Below are 19,367 nucleotides of genomic sequence, written 5' to 3'. Positions count from 1 at the left end.
TTAAAATGGTAGAAGAGACTAAAGGAACAATCACACATTTTCCATTTAAAAATTCTTTATCTGTCACCTCTAGAAAGATGGAAATTGTAATGAGTCCAACTGCGCCCCCGAGTGGGCCTCAGAGGAGGTACAGCAAAACATGAAAGTACAAAGCGCACCCACACATGACACAACAAATATATATTTTTGGTAAGGTAAAAAGCAAAGAATACATCAAAAGCACTGGACTAAGAAAAGGTTTGCAGACAAAATGGGTTATTGTTAGCACGTGTGTGACATGTAGCAAAAAAGTATTTTAGAAACAGTAATAAAGAAGTGTCGACGTCTTACTCTTAAAACATTCCTATTCCTATAAAGTCTTGTTGTAAGTAATATGTCTGGTTAGTTTGGTAATGTGAAATGTCAGTTAATTCTTTCAATTATTACTGTGTCTTGGCGTGCAAATGGATTCAGGGGATATAAGTAACTGCAGTTAAAAAAAAAAGTCACTTAATAATGGTGTATAACCAATATTTTAACATACTGTATTTCAGGAATGTCTAGGATCTTTAAAAAAGTTCCCTTGAGTACATGAGTTAAACCTGGGGTTGCGTAGGTGATTTGAGTGTCACATTGAGTCTTGTGTCGTTAATTTGGGATGGATTAGATTATAGCGTTACAGGCTGCTGTAGATCCTCTTGATGGTGTTTCCTTCGTCTTTGGCGATGATGCCCTTCTCAATGTACGAGTCGACTTGTTGATCCATGAAATCCTTCAGCTTGGACAGATCATAATCTGCAAAAAAACAGGCCAACAAATGATGCGTCATCCTCTGATTTTCAGAGAGGCTGTGTGGGTGGTTCTAGAGACGACACACCCACACAGGCATCAACAAGGATTAAGGTCATGTTTGTATTTGATACAAAGCTAAACATCAACAGTTAAATATGGATCTTCTTAGGGCCGGCAAACTACCACAGCTGACTTTAGATACAGTGGAATCAGAGATCGAAGTTTCACCAAAATAATCATAATTTAAATGTGTTTAATTATTTATTTGTTTCTTTCATTGAAAAGCAAACCAACATAGATTACCCATTTATATCACATAATATCACAATCCAAATTAAATAATTTAATGGTTGGAAAGGAGCTGTAAGAAGAATAAAATTATTATATTTCTGCCCCTTAACCTTATCAATACACAAATGATGACCTCACCAACCTTCCACCATCAGTCCACGCAATTTTCACTTTTCTCTAATACCTAAAAATGTAAGTCTTGTATTTCTTTTCTACTGCTTTATTTCTAAATATCATATATAAAGTGTATTCTTCTTTATTACTACATTCTGAAGTCCTCTTGTTATCCATGGTTTTGATTTTAATTTTGATCTGACTTTTGTCTAACGAGAACCTTAGAACCTTATTATAGACCAATATAATAATTTAGAAATGCATCATATGCAATGTTAACGTCTTTCCAGTGTTGTTGCAATAAATCTTGTCTAAAAGTATGAACTCTATCATCAGTTCTTATTCTATTATATAGTCGATGGTTTATCAATTTTTTTTTTGATAATTCATAAATAAACATTGCTAATACAGGTAGATGGTCGCTAATGTCAGTAATTATTAGTCCACTATTGATATGATTGTCTAAACCATTTGCTATCACCAAAGAACAATCTATGCCAGGGGTGTCAAACTAATTTAGTTCAAGGGCCAAACACGGAGCAGTTTGATCTCCAGATGGCCACAGATTTTATGTGGGAAAACGAGTCATTTCAAGATGATTGTGCCCTAGTTTGCACTTCTAGGTATACATAAAATATGCAAGAAACTGACCATTTCCAAGAAAAAAGTGGTTTTTGGGTTTAGTTGCTCTTTAGAACTTTAAAATTGTACTTGACGCATCAAAATCTGTAACTGTGACATGCAAAGAAACACTTTAGCATGGTTATTAAAATACTGTATATCTATAAGAAACTGATTTGCTGCTGAAACATTTTGTCATGTCAGCACAGTGGCACATCCAGATTTTTTTCCCAGGGGTGACCAGATGGGGCCACATAAAATATTAGGGTAGCACACCAAAACCAAAAGCAATAAATGAATTTCTGGAATTCCTATCATGCTGCTGTTGTATAATAAATAGCCTAAAACTATTAAAATAAAAGAATCGCTAATATATTCTGTTTTCTTATTACACAATTAATGTTACTGATTGTCTGAAGTACATAAAATACTTCTGGTCTTGGTTCCAGCAATCCTGTAATTTCTATGTACATGGACTCATTTGTGACCCACAGACAAATAAGTCAGTGACTGTTTGTAGTGGTTGATGGAGTTGTTTAAAGACTCATTTGCGCTGCGGTTGTCAAACATGGCGTGTGTGAAGGATTAGCTGGATGTGATTAAGACAGCACTGCTTCTCGCTCAGTCTTGGCCTAGAGGAGAACCAGGGACTGTAACCAGGACGGCGCCTCTCTGTCCATCTGCTGCCCTTGATAATCTCCGTAGTGTGTGGGCATGAATGGACACACACATATGAACTCATTAAAAGGCACGCAGGCACACAGACTGTGGGCTGAGAGCGTTCTAATGGGTGCTACTGGTAGTGTAAACACAATAAATGGCCCGTCTGCCTCTCTGTTTCTATGGTACTGTTTGTAGCTGAAAGGCCTTTTGTTCACCTCAAAGCTGTGCGCTCTCCAAAGACACAGAGGGAGGACAAATGTGAGGACAGAAGAGGAGGGAGTAATTATGCATGCAGCTCCAAGGTGTGTCGGAAAATTGGTGGATCATCTTACTGAGCATCCATCTGGACGAGATTGTAGGGAGAACATTCAGTTTAATACAGATTTAGGGTAATTTTAGCACAGCAGGGGCCACAAAAATGTGATTGTTACCATTCATGTCAGCATAATGAACAACCTGACAGTTAATTCAGGAAAGAACACAGGTTTGTGTTTGTATTTTTGTTGTCATTATGGATGTAGTTTCATTTGTATATTTTTGTTGTCTTGTATATTTCCCTGTCATTTTTGTGTGCGTTCTTGGAACAAGAATTTTGTGGGCATTCTTGGTTAAACTGAGGGACAAATGGCCCGTGGCCCTCGCTAATTTCCGACATGGAAATTTATCGTTTATATCAAGGGATGACATATTCTTAACGGTGAGAATATTTTTGACGATAAATCATAAACGATAAAATATCGCACATTCCTAGTGTTTTGGTGTAATTAATTACCGCTCTCAAGGAGGTAATACTGTCTGTTTGTCTGTTAGCAGAACAATGTCAAAAATGTAACCTAAGTTAGACCTTACGCCATGAAAGTTTGGAGTGGATCCAGATGAATATTCTGGTTCTGGATCAGTTTCAGAACTTGAAAAATGCCTATGTCTCATTAGCAAAAGTTCAAAAATCTATATCTCGGTTCGTAATGTATCGATCTTTCTGAAATTTGACTCAGTTATGTTTCTCATCTATCTCATTAAGTTTCATTCAGATCAGATCCTGTTTAAACATTTCATTGCAATTTATTTGGATTATTAATATGGATGGAAGTTTCTTCCAAGCCTTTAAAGTGTGAAAGATGATGGTACCATAATCAGTATCACTGATGCAGATAACTAACAATATCTGGCAAAGAGGAGATGTGGTGGAGGTTTGTGCTCTCTGAGTGCTCTTGTATTTACTGTGAGTGACTTAATCCATCCACACATACAGACAGTGTCTAACACAGGCTTCATCAGCTGACTGTAGATCAGTCCATCAGATATAAATCTATGTCTTTACTAGAGGACGTCATCAGTAAATGAAAGAATTGCATTTATCCATTATTAATCTTTCTTTCCAGCTGTCAGATCTGCACCAACCAAGATCTTTTAACAACGGGCAGGTCATTTTCCAAGGGAACTGATTGGTCAGGAGGCGGGACTTTTGTACTCACTCAGATCTTATCCCTTTCATAACCTGGTCCCGACCTGGTTAGGTGTTCAGCCTATGTTACCATGGTGATTTAGCTTGGTAAGACGTTGTAGTACTGGACACAGAATAATTCCCAGAAGTTAGCGCAAAAAGAGGAAATCCAGCTTCGTAGTACAGGCCTATTATGTTCTGTGTGTTTATGGAGTCATATTATTTATTTTTGTTGTCCATTTGTGTGTATTTGTTGTTGTTTAGTATGTGATGAGTTATTTTTTTATATTTTTGCTTTTTTTGTTTTTGTTTTCTTGTGTCTTTATTTGATGCCATTTTGTGTATTTTTCTTTAATATTGTTGTGTGTTTGCGGCTGCACAAAAGTAGACCAGGGCTAGTAGCCCATGTCTGGTCTAACCAATATCAGTACGCCATCTCTGTTTGGTCAACAACAGGAGGGCGGGATGCCCTTGTTGTCCTGGGCAACCAACACACAAACACACACTTGAATGTTAATGAAGTGTCCTACATAGAGTACGGTCAGAGATAAGCACTGGACAAAACGTCACAGCATCTCCTCAGCACACGTCTCACTGCCTTTGTCCTGCGAGCAGAATCTGGGTCAAACTGTTGGAATGTTCATTTTTTTTCTATAACACTTGTTTCATTCTTCAAACTGGGATTAAAACAAATCAGGAACAAAGCCACGAGACATAAAACCTCACTGAGCTGCAACTTTGTGTTGCTCTTGTCCAAGATGCCCCGTAGAGATGCTCATCAGTGGACGGTTGGCCTGAATAGCAGGAACTCATTAACATTTCATTCCTGTCTGCTTAATTAAGCACCGCTAAGCATTGATTTTATACTGCACAGCTCCCCAGCGGGCTAGGCCTGCTAAAAGAACACTGTGGAGTGTGAAACTGCTTGAGCTTTCACAGCTCTGCAGATGGAGGCATCATGAGGATTCCCATCTTTTTACACAGTCACATAAAGCATCTACAACGTGAAGGTTTGGGATTTTAGATGTGTAACCAAACACTATCCACCTTATTCCTGGGAGTGCTACTTTCTGATTATGAGTGCAACTTCCTTTTTTTTTTTAGTAAGAAAATTCTCTTAACATTTGTATTTAAAAAACACCATTTTTCACTTAAGCCTTTCACAATAAGAGCTTGGTATATAGGCTGTACATGCTAGTTGTTGATTACTGGAACATGATTAAAGGATGGGCAAAAATTGTACAAAAAAAGTGCATATTTTAGAAAGAATCACCATTTTTTATTGAATTTTGGGTTTCTATCAATAGTAGCATTTAATGGAAATAGGTCCTAAGGTTTGTATTGAGCTCCAGAAGTTTATTTAAATTAATGGAATCCTCTTCTCTATCCACATTACCCAGTACAAGCTTGCATACTACGGTTGGGGTCAATTATGATTGTAATCACGTAATTGATAATTAATTACAATTATGATGTAATCATTAGGGTTGTCCCGATCCGATATTGATATCGGATATCGTCCAATGTCAGCCAGAACACTAATATTGGATTTTATCAGACTGCATCTAAGATCTCCGATATATATATATATATATATATATTATATTATATTTATTCAGATGTAAAATTCTGTAGATATTATGTTGAAGGTTAAAATGTTTGTAGCCAATTGGTTGATAATAAATGGGTCAGTTTTTGTCATTCCTACTGTTGCTGACTATTGTTCTCTGTTTGAGTGACATCACTTGATCAAGACTTTTCTAACATTCTAAACTACAAAATATGTAATAAAACTATGTATGATTCATACTGATATCGCATCGATATCAGTATCGGCCAATACTCAAGGCTGCTTTTTGATGTTGTAATCATAATTGAGTTCAAATAATTGACTTTTTAATTGTAATTGTCATGGAAATTCTATAAAAACTGTCCAAACATTTTCTATATATTTTTTTTAGATAGTGCTATCATAAAACCCTAAAAACTAGTTCAAATATGAAGAGCACACTTAAACTGGGATGAAAATCCAGTAAGGCATGAAAAATGTGTAAAACACCCACATTTTGAACATGGATAATTGAAGACGTAATTGCAATTGAAAAATGTAATTGACCCCAACCCTGTCGCAGACGTCTGTTGAAGTTTATCCCAGTGACCATTGAGTCACCCCGGTGTTAATTTTGTTATACTTTTCGTCTCCTACATTTTTTAAAAGTGACAATAACTAGACGTGTTGATGAAAACAATATCAAAATATATTGATATTTTTGTTAACTAATGAAAGCTAAATTACAATTTTGTCACATGGGATGAAATCAGAAGTCATGTGATCATGTAGTCTTACGCATTGATCACATCAAATCTGTTTGTGTGCATTTATAAACAATAATACTATCCCATATCAGGCTGATCAATGGTGAATGAATCTTTTAATAAATGCATAAACTCTTAAAGTGTATGTTTTAGTCGAATATATCAGTCACAGATTTAGTCGACTGTAACTACACTATAACAGAAATAGTCCTGATGACTAAATAATACTGAGTAAAACTAAGTTACGTTTTAGTCAAAAGACTATTAAAACTCAGTCAATATTTGCTCTTAAAATAGTACGGTACACCATGGACAGGAAATTAGTCTATTTTGAGCATGTTCACTATTAATGATTACAATACTTTTGTAAAGGAAAACACACACAGCAACATATTTCATAAAGCAACAGGAAGGCCAGAATACACAAAAAGACCTTTGTCTTCTTTAAAAGGCAGCTGTATTAGGAGCATTAAGGAAGCGCTATTAACTAATCATCCATATTTATGAGCCTCCATCCTGCTTTGTGCTCTCCCACACTGCTTGTACAACAGAAGCCTTTCTGCTCACCTCTGACCAGCCAGGCCGCCCTGTATTAAACCTCTTTAACTCTAGTAAGATCAAAGAAGCAGTATATCAAAGTAATGCTGATGTATACGTCACTCAGTAGACGCACACGCACACACACACGCACGCACGCACACAGGAATCAGAAACCACTCACCAGCTTTGCCATCCTCTTTGTTGTGTTTCTTCAGCCACTCGATGTTCTTCCTGATGGCCTCCAGATACGTCTCGGATTTGCCTGGTTGCCCTGAGGAGATAATGAAAATGAGATAAGGCACGGAAAATGTCCAGGTGCAGCAGATCAAATCTGAAAATATACATTTTAGATATTTTACTTGTGTTTAGAAGAATTCTGCATTCACCAGAAAATAAGACAGAAACAACTTGTATTATTTTATACACAAAGCCACTGCAGGGTCAAACTATTCAGTAACAGGCTGACATTACGCTGTCAATAGCATGAATAAGGTGTCATTAGGTGTCGTTTGCTAAATTATGACACCTTTGGAGCTATGTTGGCATTTTTCGGGTTAAGTGGAGGGATCTAGTGGGGTTAGGTAGGGTTAGGGTAACGATAATAAATATTTTGGACCCAAAACCGACCCCTGTGGGACTCCACAGGTTATATTTCAGCATGTTGATTTGTATTTGCACAAACTGATGCCTATTACTCACGTAGCTTCTCATCCACTCCAGTACAACCTCTCTGATTGAATTGATTGAATTGAATTGATTGATATTGATTATACTTTATTAATCCCTGAGGGGGAAATTCTGTTTCAGTTACAGATTTCATACTTTTCCATTGTTTTGATTAACAAATGATGATGAGTTGTGTCACATGCTTTTTTCAAATCTATAAATACACCCACTGCAAATGCCTTTTTGTCTATGGAACTGGTCATGTCTTCAATTAACTCCATCAATGCCATGGATGTAGATCTGTTTGACCTGAATTCATATTGACCCTCAACCAACAATTCGTGCTTCTCTGTAAAATTATCTACTCTACTGAGTTTTTCTAATATTTTAGAGAACTGAGAGCAAAGACACAGGCCTGTAATTAGTAAATAGATTTCTGTTGTTATAACTACCTAACACATCAGTATTCTAAGCCAAAACAAAGTATATTTAATACTGTATCCAATCATCTGCTAGACTTATTCCAATAATCTGACTCTTATTCGTTGTGTATTTTTGTGATATTATGAGAATGGCTTCATTCACGGACCGAAGCGTGATTGATCAGTAAACAGTGGAAAACTGTAAACATGATGAAATTCAAACATGCCTCGAACAAAGACAGAAAGATATTCTAATCAATCCAACTGCTGTGATGGGAGTTTGTCGTGTTTTTGAACATGTTTATTCATGACTTTTGGCACAAGAACAAAAAATAATAAAAGTGACGAAAATGAATCATGCATTATACAAATGATTGATTACGTGTCTGGGCCAAACAAACTCCGATCATGTGTCAGTTGTGTGTTTTCTTTTCTGGTGATGGACTAACTGGTCTCAGTTGATGGCTGCTCCTCTTTAGTGGAATCCTTCAGGTTCTCGTACTCCTTCAGCATCTTTGCTGCCTCCGCTTTGGTGTTGTCATCCTCATCCACACGCTTTCCTGCAGGGACGACATTTAAAGCATGAAGTCAGGCTGCCCACCAGCTGGTTGAGACACTCATAACATAAGCAGCGATTCTGTATTTTTACATTAATAATGATACAGGAGCTCTAAATGCGTGGACACCTAATTTTTTTTTTGAAAAATTGGAATTAAATGTGCAATTCAGATCCGACCTGGATAAAAAATGGAAAGACTGCGTGAACCAAAGTGGTTTCTGCCCATGGCACTTTTTTTTTACTGTCATAAGCCACTTTTTACTGCCATAACACTTTTTTTATTGCCATAAGTGGCACACGGCAGTAAAAAAAAAAGTGCCATGGCAGAAAAACATTTTTTGTTCTTGATCTTAATGTAAAAATGTGGGGAATTGAGGAACGAACTTGACATAACTGAGTCAAATTTCATAAACATCAGTCTGGTATGAACTGAAATATGCATTTTTGAACTTTAGCCTTTAATGAGAGGTAGGGATTTTTTCCATTTTTTGGAAACTGATCCAGATTCCCTCCAAAATTGAATGGACTCTTCCATGGAATAAGGTCCATTAAATACCTTTGATGTAATCCTGCTAAAAGACAAACTAATCAATAAATAAACGCTGGTGAAAGACAGTGAATTTAGTTGACGTTTGTAAAAGATCTTTGGGTGATAATATCATGCTTTCTAGACCTTTTTTATCTTAGTGTACAAATCACACCCACATTTTATTAGTGTTATATGACAAAGTAAAAAGAACATTGTGTTTGCTTGTGTACTTTGGGGCCACGTTGTTTGCAGAGGTCAGAAAGTTTAACTGGCAACCTGCCCACAGTAACCTCGGATAGACTCCATCACATTGAAGGGTCTGTTTTAGATGGTTTTCTAAAGCCTGTGATTTAAAATATAAGTTGATATTTTGTGATGCGTGCCTTCAGATGACATAAAAAACGTTATTTAGTTGTTTTCAGATAGAATTTCAATCATTTTAGAAGAATAAGTGATGAACTTGTTTACCGGTGAACTCAGGCAGCCCGAGGGACTTGCCCAGTTTGTTCTTGGTCTGCATGGCTATCATAGCATCAAGGTTCTCTGTGGGGAGATAAAAAAAGGACAAACATTTGCTTTATATTGTGTGCCGTGCAGACAAAGATGATGAATAAAAGCCTGTTGTTAAAAGCATCTGAAGGTCCCTGGTTGTTCCTGTGTGACTCAGAGGGTAATTATCATGAGAAAAGGGCTTCATTCATTATTGAAACCAAGGTTCAAAAGGATGATAGTACAGCTTAATAGACTTGTTTTCATCCACAATTGTTGCCATTAAATTCACAGGCCATGATCATCTTTTAAACACATTAAAGTCTGCATGTATTTACTAAAACTCAAATGTCTATCCATGAAATGCAAATAGAAGTGTATTCATTTCTATTTGAGCTGTTTTTCAAATAATCCTGGAGATAGAGTAGTTTCGTTTTTCACAGGGATTAGGAAAGGAGGAGCAACACAAACAGATCATATGGCTCCGTGGATTAACAATGTGATAAACATTAGGTTGAAAAATAACGCACAGATGCTCCGGGGATTTACTTATCAGGAGAATCTACATCCGGTGCCTCAGGTTGTGTTGAACTACAAATCTCTTAAAAGCATTAACTATCCAGGCTTATAACACACTGTTATGGCAGTGTGGTTGTTGGTGTCCTTGAGGAATCACTGCTGAAAGTCCATTAGAAAACCACACAGAGAATCATTAGACAGTCACAAAAGACCATAATGCATTTAATTGGTGTGGTCATGTTGGTAAAGAAAACCAACAAAAACTAGGCTTTATTTTGAAAGATCACCAAGCAGCTTTGTGATATTTCCACTGTGCTATTGTTTCCTTCCATCTCCTTGCATCTTGGACTATCTGGTTATTCAATCCACCTAGTTCCACTTGGAGGAAGACCATAATCTCATTTTGTGCCCCCCCCCCCCCACACACACACATACACACACACATGTTAGCCAATAATAGTAGTGTCTTTGCGGTCGTGCACCTGAGTGACTCACTGGACCACTGTAGGGCGGGGGTGGGAGGTGGGGGGGGAATGACATTAATGTGTTGCTAGGCAATGGTGGGTTTCCATTTCATTATCTCTTTACAACCATTCCCACTCTAAGCCTGCGTGGTTGCCTTGGAAACACATGGTAAACGTGCAGGTGCCTGTTTTCGTTGCTTTCAACATTTACGTCAGCCTGAGAGTATTTTGTTGGGGTTTGTTTGACAAATCGAAAATAAACAACATTAGATGATATACATTTGAGACATTTTATATTTTATAAACTACTAAAGCTGGGGTGAGTCTTTATGCCACCCATTAAAGCATTTTTAATTAATTCTGTTCAGATATAATCAGAGAAACTGTGATAACTATAATTCAATAGCCTCATGCTTTGATCTGAGTCAGATCAAATGTTGGAAAACACAAAACATGTGAGGCATGGAAACATAGAATGTGTTTGTTAATGGTGAAATTTATGTCGAACTCGCAGATTTACCACAACATGTTTGATTTAGATTTGATCAGTTGTCTTTACATATTTAACATCCCAAAAACATTTGTTGAGTGAACTTTTGCAAATAATGACATTTCTCTATGCTTCAGAAGTGCAGAACGAACCTGCATGCTTAAATCATGCAAAATCTCTCAAGATTTTGTCTGTTTGTTACACTTGCTAAACATTTACTCACTTTACGAGGTAAAATATTGGGAAAAATGTTTAAAATTCTTTTAAACACATATGTTAGGGTATATTCTGTGTATTTTATAGCATTTTTGTGGGAAAATGTGTTATTGCTGTCTGTTTTTTGAGGTCATAAACTGTTTTGGTAATAAAAAAAAAAAAAGAGTAAGTACTATTCATGTTATATATGCAAACCCCGGTGAAAATTCAAGACAATAAAAAGTAAAAAGTGCAATAGTGTAACAACACTGGCTTTTCAAAAAAAATAAACTATTAGTCTAAATAAATAAATGTCCAGGTTTTTATTACTAAAAAACACTTTGTGCTGCATCTATGTAGGTACTGTAATGCTTTGCTAATGTATGCTAATGCTAATACATTATTAAAGATGTTTTGGTAAAACTTTACTTGAAGTTTTATACATAAGGCTGACATTACGCTGCATTATCTGTCATTAGCATGAATAAGGTGTCATGAAGGCTGTCATTAAGTGTTGTTTGCTAAATTATGACACCTTTAGAGCTATGTTGGCATTTTTTGGGTTAGGTGGAGGGATCTAATGGGTTAGGTAGAGTTAGGAAGAGCAACGTTTTTTCTCAAAAAGAGGGTTAGGGGTAATGAAGGGTTGGGGTTAGGGTAACAAACGACACTTAATGATAGTCTTCATGACACCTTATTTATGCTAATGACAGGTGTCATGTCATAATAATGACAACGTATTGTCATTTATGTATAAAACTTCAAGTAAAGTTAACAATATTTTTCTCTCATTTCTAGTGGGAACCTGAATTAGGGCCACAAGAATAATCATTCTGTACTGGTTTTGACCCAGCGGCAATCATTTGAAAATCCTCTGGTGCATTTCTTTGCTTTTGGATGAACAGTATCTCTTTGGTCTTACCCAGGTAGGAGACGCCCTCCTCCGGGGTGATGGTGCCATACTTCACCATCATCTTCACAAAGTCGATCAGTGTCTTCATGATGGTGATGAGGGTCTCTCTCTCCTGAGTGTCTTGTTCTGTAGCAGCAGCAGAAAACAGATTGAGGACCAGCCTCCTGGAAAGATATCTTGTTACCATGGAGTTAGTGTGAACACAGCGGGGATCGGGATAATTGGATCATGAATAATTACTTGTGTGTTTTGTGTACATCATCAGCAGAATCAATGGCTCTATGATTTGTATAAATATAATCTGTTTTGCACGTTACACAAAACATTCTGCAGGGACTTCAAAGCAGGGTAGGGGTCAATGAGGTACACTTACATTACAATTATATTTACAGTTATCCATGTTCAATTACAATTCAATTTTGATTATGGTGACTGTTCTCAATGTTCTCAATTGCTAAAGTTCAAGTACAATTTTACTAACTTTTATTCACATAGCGTTGTGAGGATTGTATGTGCATCTTTACATTTACATTTTAGTGCATTGATTATAATATTGTATGTAAATGTCCAAGAGTTGGAATTTAGCATTAACTAAAACTGTTTGTACAAAACATTAGCTACATTCACAGTAATGTTACAATATAAAATTGTAATGTCCCGATGTAATTTACCATTTTATAGAATTTCCATGTAATTACAGTAAATTATCTTATCTCAATTACAATTCAATTACAGCTACAATAGCTACAGATTAAAAAAAATATAATTACAATTAAAATTACAACCTAATTGTATTTAATCATCAATTACACTGTTACAGTAATGATTGAGCCCAACCCCTGCTTCAAAGTGAGCCCGGGCTTTTACCTGAGTCGAGGCTCCTCAACAGGCGGTAGAAATTAGGGAAGTACTGGAGGTCCTGGAGTCCATCCTCGGGGCTCACTTCGTTGCCCTCCTCAGTGTTTTTATCCCAATTATTGTCCCCGTCCTCATCTGCATCTCTCTCCGCCTCATCCTCGACCTCCTCCTCATCCTCCTCTTCAGCTTCGTCATTACTGAAGCCAAGCCTGGGTGGTTCCCATGTGTCCTAAACATTTTACACTAGTTATTGTGGCTGCCCTCATTTATGTGACTGTGACCATTGCTCGTCTCGTATGATGCGCTTTTACCTTCTTTGTCTCTGAATCCTGGTCATTCTGTATTTCCTTGGTGTCCTGATCCGTGCTGACTGCGTCTTCGATCTCGTTGTTTTTGGCATTTTTAGCGATGAGATCTTGGAGAGCCTCGGCAACCTGATACTCCAAATTGTCCGCCTGATTTTCAGTGATCTGGAAATATCCAATGAGAATGAGTGAAAGGAGTGAAATACAATAATCGACGGCTGTTGACTTATTGATCACTATCGCTGAGTGTTTGGTTTCCTAAGCAACTGAAGCATCTTCAAACTAGTTATTGAGTGGCAAAGAAACTAATTCACAGCTAAAAATATAAAAGAAAACACAATTCACACATCCCCCAGCTCCCAGCAAGAGAGGTAGCAGGAGAGTGAGACACAGAGAAAATCCTGCTGGGAAAATACCAAAGCAATGAGTGCACGGGAGAATAGACTGAAAACGTACCAGCCCGAGCTTGAGCAGTTTAGAGACGATTCTGTCAAACACTCCTCTGTCGTCCTCCTCATAGATCTTCTTAGCAATCTTCTGTACGATGTCTTCAGCCGTCAGTGGCGTCCCGTCAACCTGATGGTAGCTCTCTGTGTCATCTGAGCAGAGAGAAAAAAGCCCTTAACTCATCATAATGTTTGATGCTAATGTAGTTAAAGCTGTCAGAGATGATATACTTGTATATATTTCTTTAATCAGTTAAAGACAAATCAATAAATCCAAGATAATTTGCTCAAGAAAGATTTAAACGATTGAAATTCAAGGGTGATCTGGGGCACTTTCTCGCTTTGGCTCCTATGCTGGGGTCTCGGGCGGGGGGCTCTCTGGGCTCTCCCCTCAGGAGGTTGGGTGCTGGGGTGTGGGTGGGGATGAGGGGGTGAATGTTGGTGGGGGGCCTTGGGGTAGGGGGTTGGGATTGGTGGCAGGGTGCGCTGGGTCCTCGGCTCCTTGGGGCTTTCTCGGGTGTGTATGTGGGGGGTGGTGGCTGCCTCTCGACTTGGGATCTTGGGGGCCACTGGGGGGCTGCTCCATTGCGGGAGGGTGGCCAGGGGTTCCTTGGCTCCCTCTCTTTCTGCTGGCCTGGCTGCATCTTCGGCACATACATTGGCCTCCAATGCACTGGCACGCCTTGGGCTGTGGAATAAAACTCGTACTGGGCTTAACTTTAGACACGTTGATCCCAAATACCAGTTTTAGGTATTACCACTCACTCCTTCCCTCTCTTTACTCTTAATCACGGGACCTAAACTGGCCAATTACTGAACTATCATGTGACCTAAACTGGCCAATGAGGGGCGCTGTGTATGGATAGAATGTCGGTATATTGATATGGCAACTGTACGGATAGCCACTGCCTAAAGTGTTTCTTAGCCTTCCTTCGGGAGGGCCGGTGGTGGTCACATTTATAATAAAATAAATTTATTTATTTAATTGCAATAATAAAACATGCATTGCTGTCTTTAAAAAGATTGCATTTCTTGTAGTGTTGACCTTTGACAGCATGTGCAGACAAAAAAAAAAAAAAAGATTGAAATTGCCACTCGAAAGTTTGTTTTGATCACCACTGTAAACACTCCGAAAAAGTTTTGCTAGCTGCATTGTGGGATGTGGAGTCCCGTAGACCAGTGTTTCTCAAATGGGGGTATGTGTCCCTACAGTATATGGGTCCGCGATGGCACTAAGAGAGAGGGTGGAAAATTAACAAATGAAAACATAAAAAATATATGCTTTTATAATGTTTATCTTTAGTTTAACGTAATAATCATAATAATGATGGTGAACATAATCTTGATTAGAACATGAACTGAAAATACAAGGGTCAGTCTTGGTCACTCCAGGCATGAGGTGACTAGAAATTATATATTTTTTAAAAGCTATAGAAATAATCTATTCAGGAGGCACTAAACACTGTTTCAATGAACTTATTTCTATGATGAGATTCTTTAAAAGGTGTGTTATCACTCATTCATTCCATCATTATACTTGGATACTTGGGTACTTGGATTTAGAAATAAGAGAAAATGGGTACTTGAGCCAAAAAAGTTCGAGAACCAACTCCGTAGAAGTGTTTTTACTTCATTCTTGCCACAATTTGCCATAAAGTGACTTCCAAACACATTTCTTGTGTTGTCACAAGCTAAAAGTTGCAGCAAAATGAGGGAAAAAGTTTATTTTGGGGGTTTACACAGAAAGATGCGAATCTGGCCAAAATTGAATGTGTTCCGCAAGTGAGATGGAAATCACAATTAATATTGGTAACAAACTAGAACAAAAATGGAGTCAAGCAAATCACAGTCCAATTTGTCTGGCAAAGAAATGCAAGAAATCACAACAAAGTAAAAACACTTCTATGCATACTGTATGTCCAAAGGACTCCACATCCCACAATGCAATGCGCAAAACTGTGTTTACGATGGAGATACAGCAATTTCAAGTTTTTCCACAACCTTTTTTTTGAGCAAATGGTCTTTGATTTATTGATTTACGCAGCCTACACGATGTCTTTATCTGGAAAAACATTACTGACTCCAGCAGCTTTAAACTTCTTATCTAAGTGTGGTCACATTAGCATTGTTCTTACATAACTCCTGCTGCTTCCTGAGGTCCAAACACAATAAAAGTAAGCAGCGCCAGAACACTATCGCCTCTACTGACTCACCAGTGCTGTACTGCACCTTCAAATACCAAGTCTATTTTAGACTCACTGGATAAAAGAAACACAAGAGATGAAACCAAGACAGCGTGAGCCAAAATTAGATGTAGCGTAATGGCACAAGCTGCTCGTGTTTGCTGCGCTAATCGATCAAGTGAATGCTCAGCACTTTATGTGTGAGTCACTTCACCTCAGAGGCAGATTATCAAATTACAAGTGCATATATTAAAAAAAAGGAAAATGTGTGCTCATCTGGTGAAATCTACAAAGCCAATAACTGATAAATGGATGCACATGAAGCATTACGAGAACTTTAACGGCTACAGACTAATCTATTGTTTCATATCAGATGGAGCTGAGATCATAATACAATATTGATTAGCAGACATGCATTTGAAAGTTTAATGTGCATTGAATCCGAGCACTGTGTGTCACAGCTGTGGGGTTTGTGAGCCGATAATCTTTCCCTTCCTGTGTTCACGTGTCCTGCCTTTTGACTCTCCCTGTCTCTGCTTATCTCCATCACACACACATGCACACGCACGTGCACGTGCACATGTTTTCTCTGCCTCCTCTTTCTTTGTTAAAATATCTGCCTCATACCCTGATACTTGCTGTAGTCCATTCCACTCTTGGTGGAGTCGTAGTCCTCGGTCAGGCGTCGGCTCTTGGTGGAGTCCGACTCATCGGGGATGAATTGGTCTTCCTTCTTGGTTTGAGTCTCCTCCTTTGATTTCTGGACATCAGCCATAGACTTGAGCATGGTGAAGTCCTGATCAGACTCTTTGGAGGCAGAATGTTGGTTTCTCTCTGCAAGAGAAAGCCCCCAAAAGAAACGTGAACTAAGGCTGGGCAATATGGACCAAAACTCATACGACATACTGTAAATCTCATCATTTTTCTAAATAATTCTGACCAGAAAGACAATTTGGTGTTAAATTTGCTGTTGCAAAATGCCACACAGGCACTTTTCTAAACAAACAGTTGCAAAGTAAATAACATTTTGGCTTTTTCTTCTATAAGGGACAGCACGTGTGAGTGAGTTCCTTGTTTAGGCTCAAGGTTTCATTTTCATGTTTCCATTAAAACATGGTCTTAGGACCAGCAGCATACAAGAAAATAAACGGAAACATAGTGTAATATAAACATAATAAGACAGAAATGAATAGTATGAATAAATAATACATAAAGTGCCGGACAATACACACAAGTACAGTAATAATAAGAGTGCAGGTACCAAGGAGGAGGTTTAGGATTCACTCAGAATTCCATCAAACTGTGCTTTTAATGCTGTTCTGAGAAGTAGTGAAAGCAGCAACTCCTAAAACATGTACTATAAAACAAATATATATATGTATATATATATATATATATATATATATATATATATATTAGGCAACATTGTAGTTTTTTATATCACCAAAATAGAAAACTCGATATATCTTGAATCTCAATATATCGCCCAGCCCTAACATGAACTCATTTCAAATGAACACAATGTACTACTCTCAGTGCAGATGAAGCCTGTTTTTACAGGAAATAATGTAACATGAATCCATCCACCCCCCCACCGCCCCACCCCCCACCCCCCGGGTTGTTCAACACAACATTGATTGCTGATAACATTTCCTCTTACCTGCTGACTGCACTGCGGCCTTCACGTTGTCTGCTTCGATCATCTGGTGGGACATAACAAATATTAACCAGTTTCCACTCAGGATATTATAAGGTCTGATTCATGATGTTTGCTCATGGGCTAATAGTGCAAGCACATTGTTTGACACACAACTGCATTTGCCCGGATATTGAATTACAAAGAGTCTGGGACTTACCTGTGCTGGTAATGGCCTTTCTTCTGTCAGCTGTCTGTTGTGCACCGTTTTATCTGGAAAAGTGAAATATATACACAATCACACCCTGAACATCATCATTGGAAGCACCAGGAGGAGTTTTTTGTCCGTCTGTATGTGGGGTGGAATTACGGAACAGCCTGGATTCACAACAAATAGTTTTAAGTGACTTTAGAAAAGGATGGACTGGTCACAGTGAGGATGGTGCTTAATACAACTAATAGCCCGATTACATCTAGGCTAGTGTTGTCTTTATATGTGAATTGAATTGAATGGAATTTATTATCATTGTTGGTATTTTCCATTGTATTGTTGTATATATCCCAAGTCACTAATTATTAGTCAGTCAGTTTTCCCCCCTATTCTGTTTAATACATGTCGTGTATTTCTAGAAGTCCAAACAGACAGAAGTATTATGGTGAAAATTGTATGATTCAAACTCCCTTTTGAGCAGACATATCATTGCAATTATAAGTGTGCATGGATCATATATATTATTTTGAACATCTCTGATTGTTTTTCTCTGTTGGAGTTTCCTTGTACACAAAGAGTTTTTTTTTTTTTTTTTTGGTTTTCTTGTCCCTGCTCAAAAAACAAAACAAAACAAAACAAAAAAACAAATGAAAAAGAAATAAATGAATTTAACACAAGGTCCATCAACATGTAGGTTTTCCCATAATATTGTGTTCAAGACAGGTTTTTAATGAAATATTGAATATTAGTACTTATTAAAATGATAACATACTGTAAAAGCTGATATCATATATCATATACTTTACTTATGACTATGTGTTTTCATGGTAAATGTTGGAGACTGACACAGAGGCAGAGCTTAATCGGATTATCAAACAAAAGATTAAACTGCAGCGAAAATAGACCACAAGCGGACTAAAGAGAGCGGTCAGGGCTGAGCTCCAGGACTCAACCACATAGTGTCTGTTTCCTCACTCTGTGGGTAATAAACATGACTTTAAGCAAAATATTGTGTCAACAAAATAGTAAAAGCACGTTTAATAAACATTGTATGATATTTATTTGAAGGGTTTTTGGTTTGTTTTGAAGAGGTTTAACAATAACTCCAGATATGACGTTAAATTGTAATGTTTTTGGTGGACTCACCATCTGTGGAGGCTGTTGGTGTGGGAAAGGCAGAAATCTGGATCACTACATTCAGCAAAAGAAGCTGGAAAAACACGAACACGCAGACGCACTTCAACGCCATCCTGGAATAAAAAGTCGCACAACCGAGGAGTGAATTGCAGGTTCTCTGCGCGGTGTCGGGGTATATGACCAGGGGGTCGGAGAAGAGGACAGCTCCGCTCCTGTTTCCCTTTCGGCCGCTGGTGCTGAAAAGTGTCGCCCCGCTCTGAGACGCTCCTCGCGGGGAGGGGCTGTGCAGGACGTCCGCTGAGCTCCGGAGCTGTTGACGGTGCGCGGTGCTGAAAGCAAACCGGGTCACGTCTCCGTGCGTGTGTAATTATAAGCAGATAAAGCAGACAGGGAGCCTGCTGAAGCCCCGTTTGAGCTGCAGCATCACCTGGCAGCAGCAGGGCGGTCATACATACATACACACAGCCCCATGTTACCACCAGGCCAGCCCACTGAGCACCGAGCTGTGGGGGAGCACGAAGAGGAGGGAGGCACTGTAAAAAGTAACAAAATGGACGGAATTAGCCTCAAAATGCTATTAATAAT

The 19,367-nt window shown here is 38.2% G+C and overlaps 1 protein-coding gene across 1 annotated transcript; it reads right to left on the bottom strand.

Annotated features, from left to right (window-relative positions):
* Positions 1-37: 37 nt before the first annotated feature.
* Positions 38-19,277, bottom strand: scg3 (secretogranin III). The gene is made up of 12 exons (XM_028435634.1): positions 18,792-19,277; positions 17,655-17,707; positions 17,459-17,501; positions 16,426-16,632; positions 13,626-13,768; positions 13,176-13,334; positions 12,874-13,093; positions 12,016-12,132; positions 9,405-9,479; positions 8,298-8,408; positions 6,942-7,031; positions 38-774 (listed from the first exon to the last, which is right to left on the bottom strand). Exons 1-12 carry the CDS (start codon positions 18,892-18,894, stop codon positions 656-658), a joined length of 1,440 nt encoding a protein of 479 aa, XP_028291435.1. The 5' UTR covers positions 18,895-19,277; the 3' UTR covers positions 38-655.
* Between the last annotated feature and the right edge of the window lie 90 nt (positions 19,278-19,367).

The sequence above is a fragment of the Gouania willdenowi genome, chromosome 3 (assembly GCF_900634775.1).
Source record: "Gouania willdenowi chromosome 3, fGouWil2.1, whole genome shotgun sequence".
In the NCBI taxonomy this organism is placed as follows: domain Eukaryota; kingdom Metazoa; phylum Chordata; class Actinopteri; order Blenniiformes; family Gobiesocidae; genus Gouania; species Gouania willdenowi.
Note: the sequence above shows the minus strand (reverse complement) of the source record. Positions and strands in the feature narration are given on the sequence as shown.

Coding starts and splice junctions, on each gene's coding strand:
- scg3 (XM_028435634.1), bottom strand. CDS start 18,894: ATGGCGTTGAAGTGCGTCTGCGTGTTCGTGTTTTTCCAGCTTCTTTTG. Junction 17,708..18,791: donor ACCAACAGCCTCCACAGATG/GTGAGTCCACCA, acceptor TCACTTTTCCAG/ATAAAACGGTGCACAACAGA. Junction 16,633..17,458: donor GGCCGCAGTGCAGTCAGCAG/GTAAGAGGAAAT, acceptor TTTCTCTTGCAG/AGAGAAACCAACATTCTGCC.